The sequence below is a fragment of the Maniola hyperantus genome, chromosome Z (assembly GCF_902806685.2).
Source record: "Maniola hyperantus chromosome Z, iAphHyp1.2, whole genome shotgun sequence".
Taxonomy (NCBI): domain Eukaryota; kingdom Metazoa; phylum Arthropoda; class Insecta; order Lepidoptera; family Nymphalidae; genus Maniola; species Maniola hyperantus.
Window position 1 is genome coordinate 11,692,511 of NC_048564.1, and position 17,685 is coordinate 11,710,195.

General features: G+C 41.1%; 1 protein-coding gene across 1 annotated transcript; it reads right to left on the reverse strand.

Moving 5' to 3' along the window:
* Positions 1 to 1,557: 1,557 nt before the first annotated feature.
* Edem2 (ER degradation enhancer, mannosidase alpha-like 2) lies at positions 1,558 to 17,282 on the reverse strand. Its single transcript, XM_069508993.1, has 10 exons — positions 16,952 to 17,282; positions 16,256 to 16,402; positions 14,778 to 14,930; positions 14,473 to 14,626; positions 13,703 to 13,872; positions 12,670 to 12,891; positions 11,890 to 12,055; positions 11,325 to 11,713; positions 10,682 to 10,893; positions 1,558 to 6,564 (listed from the first exon to the last, which is right to left on the reverse strand). The coding sequence occupies exons 1-10, from the start codon at positions 17,056 to 17,058 to the stop codon at positions 5,729 to 5,731; spliced, it is 2,556 nt and encodes an 851-aa protein (XP_069365094.1). The 5' UTR covers positions 17,059 to 17,282; the 3' UTR covers positions 1,558 to 5,728.
* Between the last annotated feature and the right edge of the window lie 403 nt (positions 17,283 to 17,685).

Below are 17,685 nucleotides of genomic sequence, written 5' to 3' on the forward strand. Positions count from 1 at the left end.
AAATCGGGCTAGCGGCTGGTCGAATGCGGAAAAACTGAATCAATCATTATTACAATCTCAATTCTTGTGATTGACTGAATGTATGATATTCTTGTTGCAACAATGCATTGTAACCAATAATGAGCGAGCATCTACCAATCAGAGGTGATTGCGATCGTGAAATTTTAGCATTCATTCTACCGCAATCGAGCAGCTACGTCAAATGTAAAGTAACGTCTTGTGACGTCGAAGCCTCGAGGTTTTGTTGGAAGTACCTTCTGTCGTGAACTGTGGCTTCATCGAACCTCTGTATGTAATATCGTATCCTTACTCAGTGGTATAGCTGTGGTGCTGTGGTGCCGTTTACTTTTTAAAGAACCATAGAACAGGCGAGGGCGGGGACGTGGATCATCAAGTGTCCGTCGATCTTCACCTCGATAGACTTTTCTGACATTAGTACCTACTTACGTAGGTATTATATTCCCTAGCCGATTTAGAAGATAAATCGTGTCTTGCGAAAATCGTGGCTTATAGGACCAATAAAGACGTGAAAAACCCGAAGCCTATGTTTTAAATCATCATCAAGATTAACCCATCGCTGGCGCACTGCTGAGCACGGGTCTGCTCAAAATGTCTATTAGGTATCTACGCCACGCCTGGTCAAGTGCGGATTGACAGACTTCACACACCTTTGAAAATATCATGGAGAATTTCTCAGGCAGCAGGTTTCCTCACGAAGTTTTCGTTAATCGTTAAAGCAAGCGACATTTTATTCGCATGTACAGATCTTGCAATTCATGAAGGCGAGTGAACTTTACTCGTGGTTACGTCGTATACGCGGACATTACGTGTGTGCGTGCATGTCGGGCCAATCAGTCGCGAGCAAACGCTCGCATTTATTTTACCTTACGTATACCGATACGACTTAAACCAAAGAGACTTAAACATAAGCACGAGCCACTCGCCCTCGTGAAATGCAAGAACTGTACTAACATTTGATTAGGATTTGACGCCTGCTAGTGATGTCGAAACCTCGACGTTTTTTAGGGTTCCGTACCTCAAAAGGAAAACGGAACTGTTATAGGATCACTTTGTTGTCTGTCTGTCGGTCTGTCAAGAAACCTACAGGGTACTTCCCGTTGACCTAGAATCATGAAATTTGACAGGTAGGTAGGTCTTATAGCAGACATTCGGGGAAAAATCTGAAAACCGTAAATTTGTGGTTACAGCACACGAAAAAAATTAAATTGTGGTCATGAACTACTTAATAATTAGTATTTTCAATTTTCGAAGTAAGATAACTATATCAAGTGGGGTGAAAGGTCTTCACCTGTGCATTCTAAAATAGATTTTTATTTATTTTTATGCATCATAGTTTTTGAATTATCGTGCAAAATGTCGAAAAAATACGACTGTGGTACGGAACCCTCGTTGCGCGACCCTGACTCGCACTTGGACGGTTTTTTTTAGAAATAACCTTACGGTCGTGAACTATGACCATTTGGCATGTGTTACTTCAGTTTGGAGCAGACTTGTTGGTTAAATGGAAAAGTAATACAATAATGCAGATAATGTGGAATACTTACGTTTATTTCATATCTTCACCTCGCTATACATAATTATTTATACTTATAGGGCTTGTCTTACAGGCGCAAACTAAACTTTACTGTATCCGACTATAAAATCATTTTAACAGATCCCAATACAAAAACATTTAGCTTAAGGACTAACAAAAACTGCCCGGACGTGAAATGTATTCGTCAGATAAAATTTGTTTTACGGTTGTAAAACAGGCCCATATATTAAAAAATTTCGACGATGGCAGCAAAGAACATTTTAATTTGATAAATTATTAGTTATCTACAAAAAAACTTTTCTCTTCAGAAGAGCGTTATAAGTACCTAATAGAGTAACAAAGTTTTTCTTACTATATTACAATTGGAAATACCAAGCAAATGGGTAAGCAGTTTATTGTGATAAATTTTTCCTGAAATACCACCAATTTTGCGTACCAAAAAATAGACTGAGTCAACTCCCAGATAACCACTTCTGCGCGGAAAAATAAAAATATCTAGCAAGAATATAAAAACTATTACAATAGGATGATTTAATATTTCAATTGCCGGCATGCGCCTCGTTAATTTTTTTACAATTTTACAAATATACAATAGTTGTGATTTTATGTATACAAAGTAAGAACAGTTTGACTTATTTAACACTACTTCCACATTACACGTTATAGAGAGATAACGCGGGCCAGATATTCGTTATTTTATAAAAGCTGAAAGTTTCTCTGCGTATTGTCTGCAACATTGGGGGGAATGATCAGCGACTATGAAGTCTGGATAATGGTGGCTCAAACCGCTTTGATTGTGAATAGGAATACTGTGATTGTCTTAAGTGTAATTATAATTTGAGAATACAAATTATAATATTTTGCGAATGTAGTACGTATGTTAAAATGAAGGATTTGAACGACTTGCGCGCCACCCACAAATATGGCAATGATACTAAGGTCAAAACCGTCACCAAAGTTTAAACAACAACTGTACAAAGCTTCAACTTAGTCAGGTAAAAGATGCGCGCAAGCACAGAAACAAGACCATGAACATTAACTTTTAAAGAATATTAGCCATGTTAATCAGGACTAATATTCCCCTTTCCCCTCCAACTAAGCGTAAAGCCTGTGCTAGGCGTAGGTACGACAATAGTGCAACGGGTGGGGATGCGACCTTTCGGAATTCAGTCCGCTCCTCAACCGCTAAACTATTGAGGCTTTAATTGAACGATGTATGAACGAATAGAATACGAAGTTCGTATCTATTAATTAAGAACACAAAACACTATCAGGTCACCACAGTCGCGAAAAAGAACTCATCGCTCAATTAACCATGTTTGCACACAAACACATAATATGTTACTCATTATAAAATGTAGAAAAGTTTTACACTATCAACAACTTACAAGTTCGTAGTACCACTAGTACAAACGACTATGGACGGGTACAAATCTAGCTTTGTTGCTGACTGTACAAAGTCGCTTAGCGTGCTATGGAGCGCGAGCGGGCTGTGTTGGGGTCACTTTGAGGGACAAAATCTAGCTGTACTAGTATTCGATGGATTTTATATTATAATAAGATCGTTACAGTAAGAATTGCACTTGATTTTTGGTTATTGCTGCCGTCGATGTTACAGTTAAAGATTTTCTTATTTTACACTTACTCGTACATTTTAAGTTGTTTATTTTATAAATCTCTTTGAATTTAGGCGTGCTTGTAGTGCATAAAACGTATGTTTGGAACGTAACTTTTAAAAAAAAATTAATATCCATTTAAAAGATCCAGTACACATTGGCCCAATGCATTCGTCGCATGGCGGTCAAAGTTTAAACTCAAATTGCGCTAAGATATTTAAGTGTTTGTATGAAAGTCGGCGTCGGCGAGCACTATCCGCGCGCTATCTAAAAAAAAATACAAAAACTCCTTCCCCCTGTAGGTGTTTATACAATATGGACGTCTGTAGGTGTTTATACAAACATTAAAGTATCTTGGCGCAATTCTCAAACAGCTTTTATATATTGGCAGGCCGGCAGTTGCCGAACGGATTGGTCGAATATGTACTGGCCTTTGTTTTTATATCATTATACCGAATTTTTGTATAATTATATGTATTTGTTAAATATGTTTGTATATTAATAAAAGATTATGTATAATTATAAAATCTTGGCAAAGAATATTCATAAATATATAATTAATAATAATATTCAATACCAGCTGCTACGGGACGAACCAGGACAAACAAAAAAACATTCATTTTTATAAACATAATAATATATAGATTATTAGATAGATGTAAAATTCATGAAACACTAATATAACATTATTAAGATTCAACCTTAAAATACCGTTAATTATTTTCGTTGAATTTCATCGGAATATTAAATTATATTTATTATATAAAAAATAACAAAATTTAAATAATGGTGTATATTTAAAAGTACATTTATGTACGTTCATGTCTTAAATATTCTGTTTATGAAATTAAAATGTGTCAGGTATTGAGCTACTTTATTCACATAGATCTATAATATTTAAAAAATCATTGTAACACTATTTTGTTAGGAATTGCCAAAATAAGGCGTTAAAATATTTTTGTCACTAAAGTACAATTCACCCTGGGTCACGACTCTGGATTCTGGGCTTTCAAGCCCCATGGCGGGAAATCCTTGCGTCGTGCTTGGCTGTTTACGTACAGTGCGAAAAGGCTACCTTGGCACGTGGCGAAAATTGGAACTAACGTTGCTGTCAAGTGTTTCCTTTGTTCTTGTTTGAATGTAAGCCTTTGTTCTCCAACAGCGCCCCCTGTCAATGTCATTCAAGTGCCAAGAGGGCCTTGTCGCACTGTAAGATATATTGTATTGTCTATGGCTATTGTGTGCTATTGTCTATGATATACTTAATATTATTACTTACTATTGTAGCTAGTATTGTAGCTGAAAACGTATACTCGGTAGATGGTACTAAATACTGTGAACAGATTTTTCCAGCAATATTTTAATTAAGAAATAGCTTTTAAGTTATGACAAAATGTTACGTTAAATATCAAGATTAATATCTTGCTATTTATATTGATATTGATTTTAAGATTATAAGTTTAGATAAAGTAGTTTATGAAACTCTACATAATTAGGTAATTAAAACAAACTAGTGAAACTATTAACTCGTGTTTGAATAACCTTTATTGTGCGACCGTTTCATAAACTACTAACACACAGTTACAACCTGTCTAGTTCTAGTTAAAACGCGTCTTACCTAATGGAAATTAATCTTAAGCAAACATAAGTCGATCACTCCGACTCTATCCAGTCTTATCTGTACTATCCCTAGGATGAGGCGAAGCTGCAAGGTCGACTTTCGCTACAGGCGACACCCGTAGCGAAACGAAGATAGAGAGGACAAAGCTGAATGAAGGGAAGGCCGGAGCGAGTCTCTTAGCGTAGTTTATTTATAAAAACCAGTCGGCCAGACAGTCAGTCAATCGAAAAATTTGTTAATTATATTATAACTATCACTGAATAACTTTGATTAAAATTTCTCTAAGTAAACACTAGTTCACTATTTAAAATAAGTGTCAAAGGCTTTCAGTTAGAACTAGTTTTTACTAGTTCAACCCCGATTTACCTAAAAATAGTTTTAATTGTAACATATGTTATATTATAACATATTGTTTATCTGTACATTATGTTTTACTACATTCAAAGAGTTTTTTATACAAATCAGACTATGACTTCTTATTAACTTCAGGATACCTGGCCAATAAAAGATGATGGATTTTCTTTTTTTTTAAGAATGTACATACCACAAAAATTAGTTTAACATGTTAAATAAGGAGACAAACAGGATTACTGTACAAATAAATAATAAAATGATTCTGTACTTTGTGATAATTTCTGTGATGTACTTTTATCGTAGATTTAGTCATACCCATATTTTGTTCTAGCCTTTTTAATTATGTCATCTTTCGTTAGCCAAACAATAATACATTATTATATTATAACTTTTAAAAACCCATAAAATAAATATGAAAAGAGTAAGTCATGATGTAAAAAAAACAACTAATTCATATTTTAAAGGCACAAAAATCTATAAAACTCTTAATAGCGCTTAATCTAATATAAAATTCAATATGTACAATTTTATACAAATATTGATAGAACATGTACAATTTCATGAAGGTGGTATCCTCCTGGGTCAGAAATCACCCAAGTTATTCTTCTGCGCCTCGTTCGTATGCTTGTCACTAGATTTGGTATCTTCTTTCACGTCACTGCTAACCGTCGAAACGTTCTGTTCGCACGTATCCTCACTCACAAACTCTTTGGCCACATATACATCCTGCGTGTTGTCGCTGCAAGTCTTGAGAGACGGGTCTTCGTTCGACAATGACAACTCGAACTGAGCTACGAGCTGACTGAGGACCTTTCTCAAGTGATCGAAGGATTCTTTATCTCCGGGTAAAATATTTGCATTAGTGATGGGTTCGCAGCTTTCGTTGTCGCAAAAATTTTCGAATTCCTGTTTCATGGATCTAAGTTCACCAATAACCAAAGTCAGGTTGGGATCATCGCGTAACGCCTCAGTCAAATACAAGCCTTCTAGGGAGTAGAGAAACACGGCTGGGATATCGATGTCGTCCTTCCCGTCGCCGGACATGGCGAACAGAGCGGTGGTTTCGTAGCTGGAGTCTTTGACGTTGTCCAGTACGAGCGCGAACGTCGCTCCGGCCTCTTGCATGAAGCGCACTTTCTGTGCGAACGTGCACTGACCGCGCGTTGCGATCGCGAACTTTCCCTCTATCTCCTCCTTGTTTTCCACGGCGGTGCAGGCGTCAATGGGAGTGACGAAGACGGGCGTCCCGACGTATCTGTCTGTCCCGGATATGCCTTTCCCGAAATGTCCCGGGCCGGCTGGGAATATCTTGTCGTTGATTTTGACTCCGGCTGCAACGACTCCGTTCTCCGTGTCTCCCAATGTGTTGAATTTGGACATTTCGCGCATAAATGTAAGGCCTTCGGCTGCGTCTCTCGCTGATTTAGCCTGAAACATGTTAAATATATTAGCATTTCTCATTGGGTACTAGATGATGCCCGCGGTTTCACCCGTGTGGATTTAGGTTTTAAATTCCTGTGGGAACTTTTGATTTTCCAGGATAAAAAGTAGCCTATGCGTAGTAGCCCGTCCCCGGGATGCAAGGTACCTCTGTCCTAAATTATGTAAAAATATTTAAACGGATGATTCTTTAAAACTCCCGTGGGATCATTACGGTTTAGGAATACAACTCCTTACAGTATCAGGGTTGAGGAGTTGGGCCCTCGAGTTCAACGATAAAGTCTTTACTTGGTACTTTAAGTCATTGAAAGACTGAGATCGCTTGAGACCTACAAGCAGATGAACTACCTCCAAACCAGTAAACAGTTTTATCTAGAAGTAACTAATATCTGATATGGATTGCAATGCTAATTTCAATTTCGGTTCGCGGTCGATAAGTCGATGTCAGGAATTTTGACGCAAAGTTTCAGCTCAATCAGATGAACGATACGCAAAACGCATAATTTATACTAATCCACAAACATTAAGAGGCTCGAACCAAGCAATAAGTTGACAAAGATAGGTTTATTTACTGTACTGTTACGAGAAAAGGATGGCAATAAAGTAAAAAACAAGGTGTATGGGTTTAATAACCCTGCCATGCCCCTTCTGAGTTCGCCAGTTCCATCTTAGTCTGCATCATCACTTACCAACAGGTGATATTGCAGTCAAGGGCTAACTTGTAATGGAGTAAACAAGTTTTAATTTAACAAATTAAAAAAAACACAACAATTCCATTTCTACATTTGAAGCGGCATACAGCCGCCATATTGATTATTTTATCAAAATAATTACAAATATCCAGTGTCATTCGAGATACATAATTAAATGGGGAACAAAAAAATTCACTTACATGAACCTTCATTATATTACACTCCTTTTTTGGACAGTCATGTAATAATTGAAAGCGCACATTATACACGATAGAAAAATTCCAATAGAAAAAAAACCGGCCAAATGCGAGTCAGGCTCGCGCAATGAGGGTTCCGTACTTAACAGTCGTATTTTTTCGACATTTTGCACGATAATTCAAAAACTATGATGCATAAAAATAAATAAAAATCTGTTTTAGAATGTACAGACCTTTCATGATACCCCACTTCATAAAGTCACTTCGAAAGTTGAAAATACTAATTATTAGTTCATGACCACAATTTAATTTTTTTTGTGTGATCTAACCCTAAATTCACGGTTTTCAGATTTTTCCCCAAATGTCAGCTATAAGATCTACCTACCTGCCAAATTTCATGATTCTAGGTCAACGGGAAGTACCCTGTAGGTTTCTTGACAGACAGACAGACAGACAACAAAGTGATCCTATAAGGGTTCCGTTTTTCCTTTTGAGGTACGGATCCCTAAAAACGGGTCTCAACATCTGACAAGTGGGAACGGGCTCTTACAGTGTTGGTGGTGTAGAGAAATTGCACGCGGCCGTTGGCCAGCGTGAGCACGGATATGCCCATGTCGGAGAGTGCATGGATCTGTCGTGAGTCGTTGAGCGGGCCCAGGCGTGCGGGCGTCGAGCCCGGCATCTGACAAGTGGGAACGAGCTCTTACAGTGTTGGTGGTGTAGAGAAGTTGCACGCGGCCGTCGGGCAGCGTGAGCACGGATATGCCCATGTCGGAGAGCGCATGGATCTGTCGTGGGTCTTGAGCGGGCGCAGGCGTGCGGGCGTCGAGCCCGGCATCTGACAAGTGGGAACGAGCTCTTACAGTGTTGGTGGTGTAGAGAAGTTGCACGCGGCCGTCGGGCAGCGTGAGCACGGATATGCCCATGTCGGAGAGCGCATGGATCTGTCGTGGGTCTTGAGCGGGCGCAGGCGTGCGGGCGTCGAGCCCGGCATCTGACAAGTGGGAACGAGCTCTTACAGTGTTGGTGGTGTAGAGAAGTTGCACGCGGCCGTCGGGCAGCGTGAGCACGGATATGCCCATGTCGGAGAGCGCATGGATCTGTCGTGGGTCTTGAGCGGGCGCAGGCGTGCGGGCGTCGAGCCCGGCATCTGACAAGTGGGAACGAGCTCTTACAGTGTTGGTGGTGTAGAGAAGTTGCACGCGGCCGTCGGGCAGCGTGAGCACGGATATGCCCATGTCGGAGAGCGCATGGATCTGTCGTGGGTCGTTGAGCGGGCGCAGGCGTGCGGGCGTCGAGCCCGGCATCTGACAAGTGGGAACGAGCTCTTACAGTGTTGGTGGTGTAGAGAAGTTGCACGCGGCCGTCGGGCAGCGTGAGCACGGATATGCCCATGTCGGAGAGCGCATGGATCTGTCGTGGGTCGTTGAGCGGGCGCAGGCGTGCGGGCGTCGAGCCCGGCATCTGACAAGTGGGAACGAGCTCTTACAGTGTTGGTGGTGTAGAGAAGTTGCACGCGGCCGTCGGGCAGCGTGAGCACGGATATGCCCATGTCGGAGAGCGCATGGATCTGTCGTGGGTCGTTGAGCGGGCGCAGGCGTGCGGGCGTCGAGCCCGGCATCTGACAAGTGGGAACGAGCTCTTACAGTGTTGGTGGTGTAGAGAAGTTGCACGCGGCCGTCGGGCAGCGTGAGCACGGATATGCCCATGTCGGAGAGCGCATGGATCTGTCGTGGGTCGTTGAGCGGGCGCAGGCGTGCGGGCGTCGAGCCCGGCATCTGACAAGTGGGAACGAGCTCTTACAGTGTTGGTGGTGTAGAGAAGTTGCACGCGGCCGTCGGGCAGCGTGAGCACGGATATGCCCATGTCGGAGAGCGCATGGATCTGTCGTGGGTCGTTGAGCGGGCGCAGGCGTGCGGGCGTCGAGCCCGGCATCTGACAAGTGGGAACGAGCTCTTACAGTGTTGGTGGTGTAGAGAAGTTGCACGCGGCCGTCGGGCAGCGTGAGCACGGATATGCCCATGTCGGAGAGCGCATGGATCTGTCGTGGGTCGTTGAGCGGGCGCAGGCGTGCGGGCGTCGAGCCCGGCATCTGACAAGTGGGAACGAGCTCTTACAGTGTTGGTGGTGTAGAGAAGTTGCACGCGGCCGTCGGGCAGCGTGAGCACGGATATGCCCATGTCGGAGAGCGCATGGATCTGTCGTGGGTCGTTGAGCGGGCGCAGGCGTGCGGGCGTCGAGCCCGGCATCTGACAAGTGGGAACGAGCTCTTACAGTGTTGGTGGTGTAGAGAAGTTGCACGCGGCCGTCGGGCAGCGTGAGCACGGATATGCCCATGTCGGAGAGCGCATGGATCTGTCGTGGGTCGTTGAGCGGCCGCAGGCGTGCGGGCGTCGAGCCCGGCATCTGACAAGTGGGAACGAGCTCTTACAGTGTTGGTGGTGTAGAGAAGTTGCACGCGGCCGTCGGGCAGCGTGAGCACGGATATGCCCATGTCGGAGAGCGCATGGATCTGTCGTGGGTCGTTGAGCGGGCGCAGGCGTGCGGGCGTCGAGCCCGGCATCTGACAAGTGGGAACGAGCTCTTACAGTGTTGGTGGTGTAGAGAAGTTGCACGCGGCCGTCGGGCAGCGTGAGCACGGATATGCCCATGTCGGAGAGCGCATGGATCTGTCGTGGGTCGTTGAGCGGCCGCAGGCGTGCGGGCGTCGAGCCCGGCATCTGACAAGTGGGAACGAGCTCTTACAGTGTTGGTGGTGTAGAGAAGTTGCACGCGGCCGTCGGGCAGCGTGAGCACGGATATGCCCATGTCGGAGAGCGCATGGATCTGTCGTGGGTCGTTGAGCGGGCGCAGGCGTGCGGGCGTCGAGCCCGGCATCTGACAAGTGGGAACGAGCTCTTACAGTGTTGGTGGTGTAGAGAAGTTGCACGCGGCCGTCGGGCAGCGTGAGCACGGATATGCCCATGTCGGAGAGCGCATGGATCTGTCGTGGGTCGTTGAGCGGCCGCAGGCGTGCGGGCGTCGAGCCCGGCATCTGACAAGTGGGAACGAGCTCTTACAGTGTTGGTGGTGTAGAGAAGTTGCACGCGGCCGTCGGGCAGCGTGAGCACGGATATGCCCATGTCGGAGAGCGCATGGATCTGTCGTGGGTCGTTGAGCGGGCGCAGGCGTGCGGGCGTCGAGCCCGGCATCTGACAAGTGGGAACGAGCTCTTACAGTGTTGGTGGTGTAGAGAAGTTGCACGCGGCCGTCGGGCAGCGTGAGCACGGATATGCCCATGTCGGAGAGCGCATGGATCTGTCGTGGGTCGTTGAGCGGCCGCAGGCGTGCGGGCGGCCGCGCGGCTGTCGAGCCCAGCATCTGCCGCATCGGTTGACGCAGCTTCTCGGCCACGAGAGAAGCCGTGTTGGGACATGTTCTATAAACAATACGGTTCTGTCATATGGTTGATTTAAACAAAAATTTAAAATAACCCATATTCCATACCAATTTTACAAATGCGAAAGTGTTTGCCTTTTGTTTCATTTATAAAAATAGCTTGCAAACAAGAAGGCGGGTCACCTGATGTTATGTGATTACCCCCGCCCATGAACATTTGCAACACCACAGGAACTGCCATTTGAAAATGGCACCATATAGCCGTCATTCTGATAGTTTTCAAAAACAGTATAGCCAGTGTCATTTAGGGTGATGTAAGGATTCTAGCGATACTTCATACATTCAGGGCCTATTGTTTAGGCATTTAAAAGTTATGGTGGAGCAAAGAAACTCCCATACATACACACATACATGAACCATGAAAACTTTACACTTTTTACAAGGTAACAAAGATGTATGAAATAAACTTACTTCCTGTACTTGTCTTCATCGTCATCATTAACTTTGATGTTCAAATGCGTGCTGTTCCGTCCATTAGTGGCCAAAGACAACGGCAAGAAATGGGCCTCGGTGGTTAAAACGTAGTCTTCCAGTTTCACAGGCAAGTCTTTATCTTCTCCAAACAACATGTATAAGTATTTGAAGGTTTCAGCCAGCACGAAGGAGTCCATTCTATCTTCTTGCACTCTTGTTCTGACGTCATTCACTGCCGCATAGCCGCAAGGCACTCTGGTGTGTTGCTGCAGGGCCTTTAGGACCATTTTGCCCACTTGCAAGTAATGGTCGTCTCCCGTAGCCCGATGGAGAAAGTATGTGGACTCCAAGAATTCCGGGCGGAGTGGATGCTGACCCCAGTGGACCTAAATTAATAATTTTGAGTTTTGACTGTAAACCAATGTGAGTCCATACTGAAATCTTATATTAGCATGCACTGCTATTATTTGTTTTGTACAATAGTTAAACTTAACATTTAGAATTTTTTTCAAAATTCGTTGAAAAAAATAAATATTATGTAGATGCCTAAGTGCCTACTAACCTGAAAATCAGAAGTGAACGCCTCTGGTATGAAAGTGTGACGTTGCATCACTTGATACAGCATTTCGTGAGTTTCCACCGCAGGCCGTACGTCTCCTAACAACACTTGCAGTCCTGGCCAGAATGCGAGTAGGGCATCCATGAAATTACGCGATTGCAAATGAGGTCTGTAAGGAATTGGGTTAATTCATCATCATCATCAACAACAACCAATAGACGTTCAGTGCTGGACATAGGTCTCTTGTAGGGACTTCTACACGCCACGGTCTTGCGCCGCCTGAATCCAGCGGCTCCCTGCGACTCGTCTTATTTCGTCCGTCCACCTAGTGGGGGTCTTCCAACCCTGTGTCTTCCGGTGCGACGTCGTCGTTGTACGAACTATGTGCCCTGCCCATTGCCATTTCAGCTTCGCAACCCGTTGGGCTATGTCGGTAACTCTAGTTCTCCTACGGATCTCCTCATTTCTGATTGGATCACGTAGAGAAACTCCAAGCATAGCTCTCTCCATCGCCCGCTAAGTGACTCTGAGTTTTCTTATGAGGCCCATAGTTAGCGATCATGTCTCGGATCCATATGTCATCACTGGCAACACGCACTGTTCGAAGACTTTGGTCTTCAAGCACTGAGGAATTTTAAAAGCTCAATGCTCATCATTTAATTTTGAAATTGTCCCTACCGAAAATTGAATTTGGGACCTTCCATTTATAAGACCACAGGGCCAGGGAATTCGTTGAAAGTCAGAAGTTGATGTCTAGGATAAAATAACACAAGTCTTAGTTACCTATGCATATGAACAGCCAGCATAATCGGACCCCGGCTTATGTACTTCATAACAGCATTGTAGTGTCTATTGAACCTGGCCAAATATTTCTCATCGCCGAGGAGTATGTACGCTTTCAGACAGTATTCATAGTAGGAATCGATGCCAGCGCCAACGCCAGAGTCCTTTCTCACCCAGTCTCCATTATGTATATTTATCACTGTGCCCATTAAATCCGAAGCTCTGGAAATTGAAAAAAAAATAGTAATTATATTAGATCCGAATTAATCTTATCCGATTGTATATGCTATCCAGCTGTTCAGTCTTTTTTAACTGACTTTACGGCTCTGGGTTTGAGCCCTTTTGAATCTTCAGATGTGCACAATTCCTAAACTGAATTGACAGGTTAATTGCTTTCAATGTATTGCTATCATTTATCGCTGCTTAATTAAGCAATACAATTTATTTAGTGTTTTGGTTTATTTTAGAAACTGCACAACTGTTCTTTTTTCATAAAAGTTCATTCGCTAAAATGGACAAGTTTTTCACGTCAAAAAATTCATTCAAAGCAGAAATTACTTTAAATGAAATCCTAATAAACAAAAATAATTCTGCCTATGTCCTATAACGGACTTTGAACTGATGTGTCCCAAGCAAGTTTCATTAAAAAAAGGTTTTAGACCACTAAATGGGTATCCGCAAATATAAAATACCAGCTTATGCTTGCGACTTTGTTCGCGTGGACTACAAAAATTTCACTATTTTTACCCAAGGAGTTGAATTTTCAAAAATCCTTTCTTAGCGGATGCGTACGTCATAATAGCTATCTGCATGCCTTTCAGCCCGATTCGTCTAGTAGTTTCAGCTGTGCGTTGATAGATCAGTCAGTCAGTCAGTAAAATTAACTGACAAAAAATGTAAGTACTTTTTAAAAACCACAATCTGTCAACAAAACACAACCAAGTCTGTTTTACTAATTCTACTCAATCATTTATTCATCACTTTTCTATTATAGTATTATAATAATATATAATAAAATAAAATAAAATAATACCTATGTCTGATTTTCCACAGTCGATCCATTGCTCTGTGGGCTTTCTGTTCGAACAAAGGCTGGCCAGTGAGACGAGAGAGTGCCGCCATTTCTAAAATCATGGTCCCGGCACAAGCGGTGCATGTCTCCCTTGACTCCGAGAGGCCCTTAATTCCATGACGAAGGTTTACCTGAACAAAAAGAACTACTTTTATCTATGCCCTATATATCTTAAGCTCATTGCATGTCGCAGATTAAGACACAAGCCGCATATTTTTATAAAGGTTTGTTGAAGTGAAATCTACTTTAGGCGCGCGCGATTTTGGGATAGGAAAACTTCAAAATCGCGTCAGGGAGTGTCGATAGGTGTATACACATAATTAATGATGAAACATGTTAATTTTAATTTTCAACACTACATTTGTTTGAAGATCCAAAAAACCACTAATATTTCATAGTATGAGTTCGTACATCTCAACAAAGTTGAAATATTAATAGTAAATTAGTACAATTATGATTTATTTAATTTTGTGTAGGAACAGGTTACGTGTCAATGTGTGGGCGTGTGTGTCTTAAATGTATTTTAAATAATTTAGTACTAAATAGCAAAAGTATTTTATTATGCGTACAAAATCACTTTCACGCGCCATTTTAACTTCATGTGTGAAATGTCATGTCAAAAGTATTTCAGTCCTTATTTGAAAAGTGAACCGTACTTTTGACACGACATTTGATCGATCCCCAGACTTAAAATGGCACGTGAGAAGTAATCTTGTACGGACTACACTCACACGTCCATGCGGAATGCCGGTGGATGTATTGAAGGCTGGTAAAAGCCTTCGCCCAAGATCTTCAGCCATTGCTAACAATTCACCATCATACCATTGTAAAACAGGTACGTCATGTTTCAAGGTCGTCGCCAAAACATGAGCTGATAGAAGACCACTGAAAGTGAAAATAGTGTACTACATCATGTATTCGAATCATATCAAAATAAGCGTATGGATACGCGTGCGATCTATATGACGCGGGCGTCTTACTATGCAGTATCAGACACGCTACATATTTCAGGCTTATTAATGACTGGTTGACATACCCGAGTACACGTATGTTGGTCTCGAAGACAGACACGATGATGTCGTGGTCGAAAGTGACGTCATTGATGATCAACTTTAGGGCTCGACTAAACTCGGCGAAGTCGCCCATTACCACCAGAGTGTCTAGACTGTCTACCAGCGTTAAGGAGAAACTGAAATTATTTGTTAGATATAATTTTATATATGTTATAGCTTAGGTATATTCCATGTTCTTTAGGTTAGGTTATTTTTAATGTACGACTTAATTGTTAATGCTTGTTGTGACTGTCCGTAAATTGAGTTACACGAGACCTATAAAACCCAAAAACATTTTACGTAATTTTAAGTGTGTAATTCTGTGGGCGGTTCTTTGACAAATAAAATAAAATAAAAAAATATGTGAATTATTATTGGTGCACTGCGACTATTTTTCGATTAAGCACATTGCAAAACTTTAAATCAGAGAGAAGCAGGCCCTTTTTTGATGAACTTTATATGCTTTAACATAGCGATAGTGGCGGAGCTGTTCACTGTGCTTGCTCTTTGAATCACTTCCATTTGTATTTCAATATAATATAAATTTAAACCATAGATAGAATATAAAGAGTTTAAGCATTTATCAAAAGAACACTATCTTGGTTCTACTACACTAAGTAGGTATGCCTTAGAGGCTTAGACTTTAGGCAAAACTTTGGCTTCTGTATAGTGAATTTATTTATTTATTGAAATTATACATATGAACAAACAATACTTCTTATCAGAATCAGTACCACTATATGTAAATTAGTGCTCATTTCAATTTTATTTTCAACAGCTAAATGAATACAAGGTTATCAATCAAGCTATATCAGACAAATGTTATATAATGTTCTTAATTTTTAGTCAATATGGTTTCTACATAAAATAAGTGATGGATGCTCTGAATCCAAACTTATATAAGCAACTTCGTGCACTATTGGCTAAATGACATTGACTTGTATCGATGAAGTATTTGTGCACACAGCTGTTTTAACATTAAAACGACAGACTTCAATAACATGATGATAAGGATCTCACTCACAAAATAGACGCTTTTGTTGATACCCATTCCATACTTAATATAATAAACGCGAAAATGTGTTTATCTGTCTATCTGTCTGTCTGCCTGCTAGCTTTTCACAGCCCAACAGTTTAACCGATTTTGATGAAATTTGGTACAGAGTTAGGTAACATCTCGAGGAAGGACATAGGCTACTTTTTATCCTGGAAAATTTAAGAGTTCTCACGGGTCTTAAAGGCTTATCTTTATTACCGATCTATACAAAAATTTGTACAGAGGTAGCTTGCGTCCCGGAAATTGACAAAGGCAACTTTTATCCTGGAAAATTAAAGAGTTCCCACGGGATTGTTGAAAACCTAAATCCGCGCAGATGAAGTCGCAGGCATCATCTAGTTTTAAATATTCATGAACCAATGATGTAACAATATCAGTATTTAGTCACTTATAAATCAGGCTTACTTCCCAAGGACGTCGTCCATATCTCCACGGCTTGGAGTGACTCCTCTCCATCTTCCTTTACAACTGAGAGGCATTAACTCATCTGCTGGGTAGGCATTGTCCATGTATGCATCGTAGGCATGGTAGAACATGTGACGGGATTCTTCCCTATAAAAACATTATATACTCTTGTACTTAAACCCAGATCTCCCAATGATATCATACTAGCAATACTATAATACCTATAATATATATATACCTATGATAATATTATAAGTAAAAAAGTTTAAAAGCATAAGCTTAATTTAAATAATTTTGGTTAAGACTGGCTTAGGTAAGGCCAATAATAAATCTACTCAACACCTTTTAGTAGTAATCACCATTATGAATATTAATGGTCAATAGATTTTATTTTCCTGATTTGATATGCAGGCAAAGCCAGTGGCAAAGGTTAGTAATATCTAAATGTTAGATAGTATGATATTATCTTAAGGTATTGACAACATTTTTTTGTCATCATCAAAATTAGGTTTTTATCATCAAAATCGAAGTAGCGAGGGCATAACTATTTGTAAAGGTACCTATCTCACCAAATAAATCCTTAGTAACTGATTTAAGAACGCCCGAGGAGAAATGAATCCTAATGTACTAAATATCTTTTTTACAAATTACAAAACAAAATACAAGAAAAATTTAATGTTTAGATAATTTACCTACCTTAGACTCAATCTTTCAGCTCTCGTCATTCCTAGTAAAGCATCTTCTTCTGTAGTCACATATTCAATTGTAAAAACAAGAACCACCAAGAAATGGTAAATGGACATCACAATATTTTCAAATGACTAGCAGTCGGAGCATATAGCAAAAAACACGTAATGCTTTAGTCATCAATTAAACTGTACTGTTACGAAGTTGCAATTAAAGAAAACGTGAGTTTAACAGGCTAAAAGATAACAAGAAATAAAAAAGTGTAATAATTTTATTGGGTAGGTTGACGATAAAAGAAACGAAAGAAATTCATTGATGAAGAAGAAAACTAACAAAAAATACATCGCAAAACGTCATATCAGCTGTCACATGTCACTTGTCAAATTGTCAACACCACGTCAATACCTTAGAGAGGCGTAGATAGAATAATAGGTAGATTAAAGTACTGTGTAACCGCGTATGAGATAGCGATAGCACGACGTAACGATGAATAAAACGACAATTATTACCATTGTTTAGTAGTCAATATTTGTATTAACCAATCAACAATATTTGTATTAAACGTTTTTTATGTGAAAACAAGTAATTAACCAATGAGAAATACTATCACGCCACGAATTATTCTCAAAGTTTGTTTTGCAACTAAAGTTGCATTCCTTGTATATTGTATTCTTGAAAAAAAACAGTTACACGATAAGGAAAAAAATAGGTTAGCTGCGTCTCTGTTTATCACATTAGTAACT